Here is a 15,694-nt window from a genome sequence, read left to right as displayed (position 1 = left end):
TAAAAATATCTTTTTTAATAAATTTAAAAAATAATAATTTTACTATTTTCCTGTAAACTGTAACTTCTAAATTTCACGTAACATGCAACGCCTGCAGGTCTTGATACGAGAAAGATTTCACAGCTTGTAGAATTATGCGGATGCGCGCTCTTTGTTATAAGAGGCCTCTGAAAAAAGTAATGTAGTCATTGAATTTTAATTTAAAAAAATTAAATTTGTATTTTTTAAATTTAAGGAAAACTTTTTCTTTTTTCATAAAAATCTTTTTTTTATGAATTTTGAAAAAACTAAATTATTTTACTATTTTTCTGCAAACTATAGCTTATAAATTTCACGTAATATACAATACCTGCAGGTCTTGATATGAGAAAGATTTCACAGCTTGTAGAATTATGCGGATGCTCGCTTTTTTTATAAGATGCCTCTGAAAAAAGTAATGCAGTCATTGAAGTTTAATTTAAAAAAAAGTTTGGAAAGATAAAAATTTACGAAAATCTGTATGCAAAAATTATTTCACGATAAAAATTTACTATTTCCCTCAACTTATTCTGAAATTTTGCATGAATCTGAAAAATATTTGAATTTTAATGAATTAAAATTTCATTATTAAATTTGTTACAAAATTATAATTTATTATTTATCAAATATTGACTTGTATTTATCAGTAGGAAATTCAAATTTCTTTTATAAAAACAATATTGATAGGTTTAAAGTTATAGTGTCCGTATTGATGGAATAACTGCCCCCTTGCCTGGCTGGATATCTGATCCAGTTGTCCCTTTCCCCTCCCTATCTGCTTGTTTCATTCAACAACATTTCAAAACTGAAAATTAGCAAGAGTAAAAAAGAAGAAAAAGTTTTGACATTTCTAAAATTGTTTGGCTAAAAGAATGATCGAGTTTTGTATGTTGTATGCACGCTTTTAGCGAATGTTTAATTTCATTAAAATATCTAACGTATAATGGAATAACAGCGTTAAGAAAGAATCGCGACTTGTTGCAGTGAAGAAAAGGTAGCACCAGATGGCACTGATAGTAGCTTATAGAAGAAGTTAAATTTATTTAACATCGGCTGTCTCTCTTCCTTATTTAGAATAGTGCATAGATATAAAGGCTGATCTCCTATATTAGTCCCCGGTATGGTGATAGTGGTCCCCAACTCCCTTTCCGCAATTGTTAGAAGCTCATTCCCCCCCTTTCCAAAATGACAAAATATATCCCTACTAAATTTATGCAGATTATTTCTTAACATATTAGTATAATAAGTTAATGAACCAAAAAATCGAAGAAACAGTGCTTTAATAATTATATCAGTGTAAAAATTTCAGGACGCTAATAATAATAATAATGAAATGAATAAGTGACGAAATGTTATTGTTTGTAAGAAGAGGAAAGAGATCCACGCTTTCACCATTTTTTTTTTTCACGGCTTGTTGAGCAGGCAACACGACGACGAACGCGAATAAACACGGTAAAAAAGATAAAGGATTAAATAGAAAAAGAGAGAGAGTTTAAAAATTATCAGCAAAAAAGCGCATCAGTACAAAACTAGGTGAATGCCACTTAAAATTGGGACAGTTCATTGTACTCGCAATTCAGTGAAAGTGGAAAAAATGTGATTTCGCTTTCTTTTTTTCACTTATCGAGGGCAAGCATTCGTTTGTGCTGATCTCCCTTCATTTCACTTCAAAATAAAAGAGATGCAAAAGATCGTTTGCAAGACGATAAAGGGAATTATTCTCTTTTGTGTCTGTTACTTTCCTAACACGACCAGGCAATTGACAGTTCAGGGTTTGCAGTATTAATAGTGCGTAAAATGAAAATAGAAATAAATAAATACGTAAATGAATAAACTTTTTCATCTTTCGCCAATGTAAATTAACAACGCGGGAATGTTTATCAAATAAATATGTCATCATCGTACGAATTATGTTATCTTTTTATTTTTTAAGGTGCAATTTTTTATAATTTGAGGGTTTAACCTACGATATGCTAATTAATTAGGGTGGACGATAATATAAGTATCACTATCAAACAAAAAGAAATATACTTTTTGTTTCTTACACATTTGGAGTTTGGACATTGACTGATTTAGTTCATCCCATTAATTTAGTGAGGTAAACATTTGTGTCGATTTATGTTATTTTTTGTCTCTTTCGCTATATATTTAAAACAAATAGCGTGAGTAAAAAAAAAAAAAACTTCTATAAACAGCTTATTTTATAAAACTTGTAAATCGAACTTGTACTTGTTATAATACATTTATAAAACTTGTTTATCCAAATACAGTTACAGGCAAATGAGGGTTAATAATAATGAATTGTTTTTCATTATTTAATTTAATGATTCTTAAATATAAAAATCAAAACTTTGAACAAAATCTTCTTCTTAGCTAATGAGTTCATCAATAAATTTTCTTGTATCAAAAATCACTATTTTTATTTAAAAAAAAACGAAGTTTAAGATTGTTTAAATATTCGTTTTTGCACCGATTTCAAGTGGATAATCTTTTAATCAAAATTTCGACATTTTTCAACTTAAAAAGTTAATCGTTTATTGATTTCTACAAGCAAAATGTATTTCCATTTTTATCTCAAATTGTAAAATTTCGATCAACTTCAACGGCATAAAACAAGTGCCCTGATTTTCTTGATATTTATTTTGTCTTTATTTGTCTCGATTCTTTGCTTTTTGTCCTGGCTGGCATTCCTAATTTTCCATTTTCTATGAACACAAATGACGATTATAAAATAATCGATATGACCTATCTATATGTTACTATATATCTAAACAAATATATATATATATCTACATATAAACAAATATATACACAAATATATATATCTACATATAAACAAATATATACACAAATATATATATAAACATATATTTGTGTATGCTGAATATCCCCAAATATATCTATATATTTGAACATTTTTTATACTATATGTTAATATATTTGCATATGTAACACTTTTCCCAAAAATGTCCGATTTTTTGTTGAAAAAATCTTGCTCTGATCTTTTCTTTGGTCAACCCCAAAACAGAAATGACGGAAATAATTAAGGAGTTAAACCGCGTTTTTTAAGTTGCTAAAAAATGAGAGAAAAATTTTATTTTGTACTTTCATTCCATCTAAAGCTCAAAACAACGAAATCATCATTTTCGCAGTAATCATCTAACACACCCTTAAAATCACCAGACTTTTTTTAAAAAAAATGTTTTTTGTTTTTGATGTGATAAAAATAAATTATTTACTCCACTGCTCCTTATTTGAAAATCTTATTTGAATGATAGGTACACGTTAAATCTGTCGAGTTACAAAGTCCTTCCTGTTCCCATAACAAATTATACCTCTGGGGGTACGAAACTGGAGATTTATCATTGTCTAGTTCAGGTCAAAGTTACGATCTGTGGATGAATGAATGGGTTCGCCCTATAAACGGATGTGACGTATGGGTGTGGCTGAAGTCAAATTCTTGGTCATAGATTGATTTCTGGTCCACTGAAAACAAGAAAAATCGCCTCTCTTGCCTTTATAGCCTACGACAACAGCGACAATTTTTACAATCACAGCTCTGATCTGATTCAAAATTTAATCTGATAAGAAGGAGAAAAGGAAAAGGAAAAAGAGAAAGAAGAATTGGGTCATTGCAGAGTCCGACGGTGAGCCCCCCCCCTCTCCTTTGCGAATTAAAAGTTAGAAATAAAGAAATGATTAGCTTAACTGATTAATGATTAGCTCTTAGCAAAATTTCCACTGGAAAAACGAGTTTAACAAATGAAAACATCGTTTTTTTAAATTTAATGCACAAAATGTAAATCAACATAAGGGGCCCCCCAACTAAGGTATTAAGTCTGGAACCATATCTTACAGATTGCGACTATCCTTTAACAAGATCAACAATTTCGATCGTCAAGAAAAAAAAAAGAAGAGAAAATTTATATGAATTTGAAACATTGTAAATACAGTTACTAACCTCATTTACAATTTACTGTTTGATTTTCTTGTAGCAGTTGAATATTAATAATAGAGTTAATCAAATTATCAAATTTCATAAGAAATCAATCGGATTCCTTATGAATTTTTTTTTGTAACAGAATATTTATTGAACATTACTGCTAGCAGGTAATAATAGTTATTTTTTTGAAGTTATACTTCTTATGCGACTTCCAACAAGATTGTGTTAAACGTTTAACGAAACATTTTTATTGGCCAGGAAATCACGTGGTAGGATCTAGTTTTCTCTCATTCATTTCCATATTGTTTTGGCTCTCACTAGCATAAAAATAATAAAAGTCATAAAAGTATTCGCGATCGCAACGCTCGAGTACGCCCTCTATCGGGAGCCTGTAAATATCAGACATTAATTTATCACGTTTTCATTTAGTTCCATCAAAATCATCGGCCATGACGGACGCCATTTTCTTAGCAGCAAATAAAAATCAAAATTTCCCTAAGGAGCAGCTGAAGAACTTGAAAAAACTAACCAGAACATGCCAAACATTGAAGCAGAACACGCCAAGCATTTGAAGAACAATTTCTGAATAATTTTTACCTTTCTATTACCAACAACATAACTTACAATTTCATGATCACTTGCTGTTACAGATGTGTATATTACGGTAAAATAATTTTTTCTGTCTTCAATTCATTACAAATTAAAATGAAGTCAACATTACTTTCGTCATTCCAATAAAGAAATGTGAATTCAGAACGTCAAGAACTGCAATAGAATTCTTCTTTGTTATAGAACAGTATATATTTCTGTATCTATATAATTCGGAAAACAACAATAAAGAATCAACCAAATTACTTGAAATAGTGTCATTTGTGCTCATGATTAATAAATTTTTTATCGTTTTCTTGGTAAGTATTTCTTAGTTTTGAAAGAATAGATAATTTCAACTAGAATTCAGCTGTTCTGTTTTTAAGCTACATATTCAAATTCATATCGAGATCTTACAATTATAAAATTTTGATGTGTGGTATGTTATCTAAAAGTAATAAAGGGATAATCTATGCACACATTATTTGAAAATAAAACTTTCAAACGAAGAACATTTCATTTGGAACTCTACGGATTTATAAAGAAGGTAAGTGTTATGATTTTTACAGTAAAAAATTAGCTTGTAAAACTTTTTTTTCTTATTTGATGATAGTTCTCTACAGAATGGTTTCTTACGTCTGATTAAGAACTATAAGAATAATAAGAAAAGAAACTATATGAAAGTTTTTATTTCAATGTAAAGAATTCTTCAAATCGTTTTTTATCCTAAGAATTCTTTATTTTCCGTTTTATAGTTTATAATTTTTTGATAAAAATTGTTGTCAAAATACTTTTTTTGAAAACATAAATGGTATAGCATTATGTGTTTATGTATACTTCTTGCATATTCTAATGTTTCAAGTAATATGATTCAGAAAAGTATGAATAAAAATTCGGTACTTTTGTATTAACGCCACAGCAGCTACAGATTTTGCTGTTTTAAAGTGCCGCCAATCTACACCTAAAATTTTTGTGACAAATCATAAAACGAAATACTTTATTTAAAATCAAAGTAGTTTATCGGATTTCGGTGGACAATGGGCAAAATATTTCGCTCCAGAAAAAATAAAATTGCGCCTTGTTTTATTTTCGGCAAATCCCAAAGACGCATTTTCGTAGCACTAAAAATGGTAACAAAAATCGAAGAACAAATCATTTTGGAATTCTTTTGATTTATGAAGCAGGTAAGTGTTAATTCTTATAAAATAAAAAATTTTACTTTTAAGTAGTTTTTTTCGTGATGATAGTTTTCTATAGAATGGTTTTCTACGTCCGATTATGAATCAAAAAAGAAAAAACATCAAAGTTGTTTATTTTAATATAAGGAATTTTTAGAATTGTTTTTCTTTTGTTTTGTATCGTAAGCATTCTTTACTTTACGTTTTTCAGTTTCTAAATAATGATTTTTATTAAAACTTAAAATTTTTTGATAAAATTACTTGTCAAAAAACTTTATTTACAAAATTAAATTACATAAAATTATGAAGCTTTTATGTATACTTTTTGCTTATTTTAATGTTTGAAGTAATATGATTCTTGACACTATGGAATGTAAAGTTTAAATAGGCCTTTCAGGTTATATCATTAAATTTAGTAAAACTATTTCTCAGGCATTAGGTTTTAACTCTAATAAGAAGATAAATATTTTTTTCAGTTTATTTACAAATATTTTTCAGATGTGTTTTGGATGTTCCTTCTTAAAAAAAACAGAGATACCATCTTGTTTTCGGTTGTATAAGTAAGGATATCAAACATTTTTCTTTTTTAAATTTAATAAGCCACATTAAAGAAGGAACGTTGCGATGCTACACGCTACATTAAAGACGTCTCCAGAGTAACTGAATGACAGTTCATTCATATAGAAATCGCAGGTATGCGTCTCATACAACAACGCCCCCTATAGTTCGTTGCGATCGCGAATTGTTTTTTCTATAAATATTTTTTTAGTTTGTTTTGATACACGTGTAATTTAATAGGATAGTATTTTTTATTTTCAAATTTAGTGGATAACAATTGTAAAAAATGAGTGAAAACAATCCCACTGACAATGCGACGGATTTAAGGTTATGTCAAGGTTCGTCTTTTGTGAATATCAATTGATTGTTAGGTTTTCTCTTCTGAAATTACATTCACATACATTATTAATACAAATACATTTTCCATGGCGAGACGATGAGGCAACCACAAGCACTACTCTATGCTCCACGCACTATTTTTTTTAATTTATTCTTTCTTCACATATTTACATTCTTTACATATTTAAATTCATTCTCTTCTTGGATTTTTGTTGAAAGTGGAATATTAGCATTAATTGTTAATCGCTTAACTTTCTTGCTTAGCGATTAACTGTTAAATCGTTAAGCAGAAAAGAAACGAAACGAGAAAAATAGTTAATGAAAAAATATAAGAAAGAAAAGAAAAAAGGATTGAAAAAAAGGAAAAGGAATGAAAAAAGTAAAAAATGGAGAAAGGAAAGAAAAAAGGAACAAAGGAAAGGAGTTAGAGAAATGAAAATAAATAGAACATAATACCACTGTTTATTGCTGTTTCGATGAAAAAGAAAACGAACTGTAAAGGACGTAAAAAGAATGAATTAATGCAACAACTTAATTTTAACTCATTCGAGAATTTTCCTAAACAAGTTTTGCATCTTAATGACAAATTTTCTTATCGAACTGATTAAAGAGAGCGAAATGTTCTTCAATGCTGTGTCAACTGTCACGCATCTCCATTGTTTTTGTTTTTCACATCACCTGCGATACAATTTTTCTCATCAACATTGTTGCAATGTTACTTAAGCCAATTTTAGAAACTTTTTCTTTAAAAAAAATATGCTTACATTCTTGCTATGCTTACATCTGGTGTGGAACTATCATCAATTGCGCGCGACTGCGGGGCTTTTCAAACTCGGACGACGCGACTACACCTGGATGCGTGCGCCCAGACGAGAGCAGACACGCGGCATTTCGTTAAGAAACGTTGGTTAAACTCGACCGTTTCCACGCAGATTGTCTACAAATTCTACAAACTCGCTTTGGTACACTTCTAAATTAATATTGAAGTAAATTTCAAAACTGTTATAAAGTATTTTTATTTGATTTAAAATAATAACCCTTTTAGATGGATAAATACGTAACTGGGTTGAAAAGAAAATTGAATGAAGCAGAAGCAGACGGCAAAAGAAGAGGTAACGAAAATAGCGGAACATCTTCGCAAAATAGTAAACCTAAATGTAGAAAATATGATCCAATGTACTTATCATTTGGATTTACATGTAAAATCATTAATGGCCAAGAACGACCAATGTGTTTGCTGTGTCTAAATACTTTGGCCTCAGACAGCATGAAACCAAATAAATTAAAACGGCATCTCGAAAACGTACATGCAGATCACGTTGGCAAGACAATTGAATTTTTCCAAAGAAAATTGGAGAATTTAAATAAACAAAAAGAAATGTTTTCAAAGACCATGTCTGTTACACAAAAAGCATTGCTTGCGTCTTATAAGGTTTCTTATAGAATTGCTAAATGCAAAAAAACCCCATGTAATAGGAGAAACTGTAGTACTACCTGCAGCTATTGACATGGTAGCTACGATGCTAGGTGAATCATATGCTGATCAACTTAAAATCATTCCACTTGCAGATAATACGGTGGGAAGACGAATATCCGATATATCTGAAGATCTTTGCGACCAATTAATAGAAAAAGTAAAACTATCTTCTTTCGCCTTGCAAGTAGATGAGGCTACAGATGTTCTTAACCCACTGACGGTTCTGCACGTAAAAAGTCACATTTTAACCTGCAGTCTTCTCTGCATAGCAAAACCGGTTTTCCCATGTTAACTGATAGGGGAACTGTGTGTAGGGGAGAAACATTCTCCCAATTTTGCCCATTTCCTTAACCGCCAGTGGGTTTTAAGGATGCACACTTGATTACATATGTAAGATATGTTGTGGAAACTGATGTTAGAGAAGACATGTTATTCTGTAAACCTATTGAAGGCAATACTACAGCAAGTGAAGTTTTTAGTATGATTGATAAATTTTTCAATGAATATAACATTCTGTGGGAGAACTGTGTTGGACTATGCACAGATGGAGCTCCATCTATGGCAGGAAAAAACGCTGTTCTACAGGCACTAGTTCGAAAGGTGGCTCCTCGGGCAAGTTGGACGCATTGCATGATTCATAGACAATCACTTGTTTCAAGAGATATGGGTGAAGATTTACTAACAGTATTTCAAGTTATTATAAGAGTTGTAAATTTTATCAAAAATAGCCCATTAAGAGGAAGGCTTTTCGCAAAATTGTGTAATGACATGGGTTCAGAATATACATCACTTCTATATTATTGTGAGGCACGTTGGCTTTCTCGTTCCAAAGTACTTCAAAGGGTGTTTGAGCTAAAAGAAGAGATCGCCATATTCCTTACTGATAATAATAGAGATGAAGCAAACTTGTTTTATGACACGAAATTCCTTGTAAAACTTGCGTATTTAGAGGATATTTTTCAAAGACTCAGTACTTTAAATAAATCAATGCAAGGGCCTCAAATTCATGCTTTTCTCCAGAAAGACAAGGTTACTGCATTTATGAGAAAATTGGAACTGTGGATAATAAGTTTGAAAAATAATAACTTTGACATGTTTCCCACTTTTAAAATTACCTGTCTTGCAGATGAAATAGAAGAAAGTAAAGTTCTTATTAATAAACACTTGACCAGTTTAAGGGAGCAATTCTCGTTTTACTTTAAAGATCTTGACATGTCCAAATATGAATGGATTAGAAACCCGTTTGTGATTGAAAAATATGATGATTTTGGCCTTACGACAGCAGAGCAAGAAATGATATTTGACTTATCTAGTGACAGCACATTAAAGCAGATGTTTCAACACGAAAATAATATTGTCACGTTTTGGTTACAAGTAAAGGACGAGTTTCCTACTTTAACAAATAAAGCTTTAGAAATTTTATTGCCCTTTGTAACATCTTACTTATGTGAAACTGGGTTTTCTGCAGTAGCTGTCTTAAAGACAAAGTATCAATCTTGCTTAAAGATTGAAAAGGAACTGAGAACCGCGATATCTTCAATGATACCACGGTTTGACAAAATTTGTGCTGAAAAACAAGCTCACCCTTCACATTAAATTTTTATAATGTTGTATTAATGTTGAATTCTATTTTTTCTACTTTTGTAAGATTTGTTTTTATTACATTATATTATTATTTCTTAAAATAGATAATTATTTTTTATGTATTTTTATACATAATATTGTATATTATTTTGTAGCCCATTGAATAAATTACAATATCAGATGAGTGTTTATGAAATTGGATTGTTAGAAAAATTAAGGGGGGCACAACAAATTTTTTTTCCAAAGAGGGGGGCGCAGGTACAAAAAGTTTGGAAAGCACTGGTGTAAAATATTGAAAACAAATATTTATTTTACCAGTTAATAAAAAAAAGTCAGTGTAATTAAAAAAAAATCGAAATTTATTCAAATTATTAATATAGCTTTCTAGAAGCTTATCAGTGAAAATTTATAGATTGAATTTCATTGTCGCATCGAAATAATTTTTTCATGAAACAGAACTAAATTTCGACCCGATGTTATTTTAAAATTTAATCGAAATTGCTTTTTTGAAAGTAGTTAGATAATAATTATTCAGGCTTCCGTCTGGTTACTACGCAAATTTTGTCTAAAAAAAGGCTCAATTAAAATTCCAATTTTATGTTTGCCAAACAGGAATCCTAAAGCTATTAGGTGAAATTTAATACTTAATAGTTTACTGTTATTTATAAAATATTACTACTATATTAGTTACTACAATTTATAAAAGATTTTTTTAAAAAAAGGGTCAACTTGAGCATAACACTATTAATTTTTCGTGTCATGGTAACAGTTTAACAAAAAATTGCTGTGCATATTTTTCAAATAAAATTTTTTTCTAGATCAATAACGTGAATATCTGTGTTTTGAACTAAAATTTAAAAAAAAAGAAGGAAATAAACACTGATAAAGACCTAATTACATTGTTTAATATCGAATTTGTAAAAATCTAAGTATTCTTACTTCAAGATAAAAAGAAAACTTACACCATAGCTTTTAGTTCAAAATATCGCTAACATTACACAAAAATTGCATTCAAAATTTCAAAGAATTTCATAATAAACTTTTTTGGTAATTTGTACTAGGTTAAAGAAATTTTCTCAAAATAAATGCTCTTCAGAAAATGCATTTAAAATGCAAGAAAATTCTAAAATGCAAAAAAGACAAACAAAAAAAAAATTAAAAATTCGAAAATTAATTTCTGAGAATAAATTTTATTTGTCCTAAAATATAATTTATTCTAATAAATAAGGGTTCAAACGAAAAAAAATAAATTTTTTTTTTCGTTAGTTCATTTACGGTTTCGTCTGAAAAGAAAATTTAACTTTATTTCTAAAAATTGGAGACAAGAATATTAAAGGATTTAGGAAAGCTTATGAAATAAAGTTTAAATATGGATAATAAAAAAAAAAAATCGAAATTTTCGCCGAAATTGCCAATTTTCTCCTTACCAGAAACCTTAAAAAAACAATTAAATTATTAAAATTTTCAAAATATCGAAAACACAATCTTTCCACCCTAAAACTCTTTTATAAAACGCCACTGAGATTTAAAAAAATTGAAAATCGTAATTTATTCAAAGTATTTATATTAGCTTTCTAGAAGTTTATTTATTCTTAAATGCTCAAATTATCGCATCGAAATATTCTTTGCCATCTAACTGAAGATAAATTTCCGACTTCATGAATAATTCCGATTAAAATTCATTTCGATTAAATTTTGATCGATATTGCCTTTTGCAAACTAGTGGGTTGAGAATTATGAAATGGTTAATTTAATTATTAAAATAGTTAAAATATCGAAGAAGATTTTAATATGTACAGAGCGCAAAAAAAGAAAGAAAGAAAAAAAAATGGACCATCCTGAATAACTTTTGATCTACTGATCGGATTTTTATGTTTTAGGACTCAATTTTGTGGTAGGGGGAGGTGACCTCAAATATGCTAATTAATAAGTGCAAACGATATTTTAAGTTACGAAATCAAACACAAAAATGTGGAAAAAGCACACCAAATTAAATTTTTTTTTACTTAATCTATATGTCCGTTTTAAAGTCAAGTTGATCGTTTGTGGCAAGATGGTGTACAGTGCTCGAAATGAAAAATGGACCACCCTAAATAACTTTTGATCTAATGACCAGATCTTCCCGTTCTAGAACTCAATCTTAATGGTTTGAGGGGATGACTTCAAATATGCTAATTAATTAGTGCTTCCGACTTTTTAAGTTACGAAAACAGCTGAATAAACATGCCTTTAGTCAACGGTTTCGGATTTTTGATTCCCAAAATATAGGAGGTAGCCGCAATCTGGGAAATGTAGTCACCATAGTTTAATGTCCATAGTTGTAGTCCCCATACTGTAAGGTATACAATTTTTTGCATAATTTTAAAGTTTGCAATTTTACATGGCAAAATACAAAATTTTGGCAAAATCGGTTGAATAATTCTCGAGAAATGGAATTTGAACTATGCGACTTTTTTGAAATTCAATTTTTCAGGAACTATTCGACCGATTTTGTTTAAATTTTTTATTTTTCCATGTAAAAGTACATTCTTTAAAATAATGTAAAAAATGGATTATCTTACAATTCGAAATTCTTTGGACTATTATTGAATAAAATAATAAAAAATTAAAAAATTTGATAATAAAAAATTTTGCATGGAAATCTTTGGCAAAACTAATTCTATAATTGTGAGCAAAAATTGCGAAATACGCAAAAAGTAAAATTAACTTCAAGGGTTCATTTCCTTATCGTTCTCTTGACCAAGCTGTTAGGACCATATTTCCCAGATTGTGGCTATTCCCTCCCTATATTATGGGGGTCAGAAATCCGAATCCGTTGAAAAAGTTATGTTTATTCAGATAAAGAACGTTTTTGTGTCTGATTTAGTAAGTTAAAATATCGTATGCACTAATTAATTAGCATATTTGATATCATCCTCTCGAACCTTTAAGATTGAGTCCTAGAACGTGAGGATCCGTTCATTAGATCAAAAGTCATTCTGGGCAGTCCGTTTATTTTTTTGCGCTCTGCACATAAATGTAATTTTATTTCATTCAATAATTGAATTTAAAAATACAAAATCATTACGAAAAAGCACAATTTTTGAAAGTTATTAGTTTAAAAATGTTTTATTAGTTTAATTAGTCTAAGATGTATACTTAGTTGAAAATGTTGCTCGCTTTTTTAATTCCCAAATATAGTTCCTATGTAGGATAAAACATAAGACACTTTTGATTGATTATTATAATACGATAATTTATATTTTGCACAAAATTTAACTATTAATGTTTGCACATTTTAATGTATTATTGTATGTAGTATTTTACTGTATTCTAGCATTAGGATATACTACAGGTTTAATCAGTGAAATCAAACTGGTTTTTATTGGATAATAAATTTAACGACGACTTTGTTAATATTATCTTAGTGACGCGTCGTTTAAATCATATTCATAAATTGAATTTTTGTTGCCTATGTTCTGTTTTTGTACCAATTTATTTTATTTATGTCCAAAATTGCGTCTTTTGAAAAGAATCGTAAACAATGACAACATAAAAATAAACGTATGACTTATTGACTAAAATAACAGTTGCTCGCATAAATGGCACACTAAGACAATGAAAAATCATATTTAGCCTGATTCTTAAATTTCTAAAAAGGTTTATTTAGTATTAGCCATGACCCAGTGCCGCATGCACCCATACACAAATCCTGGTGTTTCTTCATGTGGGTGAAAATAATAAAAAAGGAAACAAAGAACAATTTTATTTCAACTGCGGAAGAATCGTCTGCCTTTTATTTTGTTTGGGCTCATGAATTTCCCACTTGGAAATAAATAAATAAAAATCTCTTCCTTTTGTTTTGTTTGTTTACTTATTGAGAGTTAAGATAGTTTCGAAACATTATTATTTTATTGTCGCTTACGAGTTAAAATGTTCGATTTCCACTTACGTGACTTTTGTTCTGTTTTCCCTCTTTTATTCACAATTTCGTCAGGTGAAAATGGCAACAAAATGAGCAGCGAAATTCTTCACCCAATTTTGAAACTAATCTGTGGTTATTGTCTTTAAGCAGGAAGCTTAAAGCTTCATAACAAAGATCAAAAGATGTATTTTTAATGCAGACAATTATGTTGCCAGAAGTTCAAGTTGATGTTGAACAGAAATTCGACATTGAACTACATATAGAATGAAAAGGATGTTTCCAGAAATCACATTGTTATGGAATTAGAATTGAGCATGCACTTTTTATTCATTTCAAAATTTATTTAGAACATAAGTAACGAATTTTTTTTAAAATTCTGACTGAAAATTAGACATTGAACCAAGTTTTATTAACTAGCCTGTGACGTTGGAATCTTTCAATCTAAATTTCGATCATTTTCCGATTAAGCAGAGCACTAAAATATATTGAGACTTAATGTCTGATGATTATATAAGTTTCAATTGTTTCCTGACCACTACAAAAAGGGTGAGATCACCATTTTATCACCCAATAGAATTTATCGTTAATCGAAATTACGATCATTTTTCTACTATTTAGAGCTCTCAAAACTTCCCTGGAATTCATATGCCTGATGACATTATAAGTTTCAATCACTTGCTAACCACTGCAAGCAGAATTTTTCTTTAGATCAGAGTCAGAAAGAATTTTTCGTTAAACAAGATTTTCACCTTTTTCCGTTTATCTAGTGAGCTTAAATTTTAACTGGCATATTAGATAATAACACAATATTTAATTATCTTCTGACTGTTTAGAGCATAATTAATAGCCTTATAATTGATACAGGAATTTATCGTCACTAAAATTTTGACCATTGTTCGACTAGCTTAAGTCTTAAAACTTTATTTAGAACTTTTTGGGGGATGACAATGCGCATTTTCAGCATTTTTTTTATTGTTACAAGCAGAATGTATCCTCTTATTATTGACGAAACGGGGCACATTGTGATTGTGAAGAATTAGGTTTTCATTTCTACTGGTGGTTTGAAATTCACCCAGATTATGATTAATAGGTACCAGTTTGTCTGTTAAATGAAGGCGGCAGGTACGCAATGACGATCACATTACCATCGGCGTGCCGCTGGTCATAAAAATTGGCTTAATTTTATTTCGGTAACGAAAACATTAACTAGTTCAAAAATGATATGATTTAGTAAAATTGGAAAAATATCTCAATATATTGTTAAATATCGATATTTTTTGTCAATATATAGCGATACTTTCAGTTGTAGAGGCTAATATTCGTGTTGACAACGGCTCTGAAAAGAAGTCGCCAGCACACAATCCGTTTAAGCGTTAAGTACCGAATTTAGCGTAAGTCGTATACCTTTCCATTTTGAACCCAATCCAGAAGACAAGGAAACTCTTAGATAGAGTATTGGAATAAATTTTTCTTCGGGGAGGTCTTTTTGATTAAACTAACCCGCACTTGCTTCACATGAAAAGGAAAACCACAGAAATCTTCCACGGTTAACCCGACGACCAAGGGGATTCCAAGTCACGATCTGTCAATCACTAACGATATTTTATGTCAGCACTGAGTTCAAATATACCTGAAACTCTATGTCTGATGTCAATACAAATTGCAATTTTTTCTTGAATACAGCGAGCAACACTATCGCCGATCGAAATTTTGTCAACTTTCCAACCTAAACATACTCGAAACTAAAACGAAAATAAAAATTAAAAACTATGTTTTTCAAGTAAAATAAAAAAGGATGTATGCATCACTTAACAATGAAATACTATCACCATTGAAATCTCCCCACGTCTTTTGAAATCTAAAAGAAACCCCTGAAATTTTCGTTCGAAGTCTCACAAAAACGAAGCTATTCTTGAGTGAGCTTTTTATTTCGAACACAGTTTGGTACTCTATTTTTTTCGAAAGCTATTGCAATTCTTAGTGCTTTATTCGCGAATATTTTCGTACTTTTTGTTGCCTGAGAAAATGACTATTTATTCATCGTTGTAGAATATTTTATTTATCTCTATGTGTTATATAAGCTCACGTTCAAGCTGATGCCGAAA

The 15,694-nt window shown here is 29.8% G+C and overlaps 1 protein-coding gene across 1 annotated transcript; it reads left to right on the top strand.

Annotated features, from left to right (window-relative positions):
• Positions 1-8,527: 8,527 nt before the first annotated feature.
• On the top strand, positions 8,528-9,697 carry LOC147814151 (zinc finger BED domain-containing protein 5-like). Its single transcript, XM_087160230.1, has one exon. The coding sequence runs from the start codon at positions 8,528-8,530 to the stop codon at positions 9,695-9,697; it is 1,170 nt and encodes a 389-aa protein (XP_087016356.1).
• Positions 9,698-15,694: the final 5,997 nt, after the last annotated feature.

Source organism: Parasteatoda tepidariorum, chromosome 3 (genome assembly GCF_982258835.1).
Source record: "Parasteatoda tepidariorum strain Cologne lab strain chromosome 3, Ptep-v5.0, whole genome shotgun sequence".
Taxonomy (NCBI): Eukaryota; Metazoa; Arthropoda; class Arachnida; order Araneae; family Theridiidae; genus Parasteatoda; species Parasteatoda tepidariorum.
The sequence above is the reverse complement of the archived record's forward strand: the minus strand, read 5'-3'. Positions and strand labels throughout refer to the sequence as shown.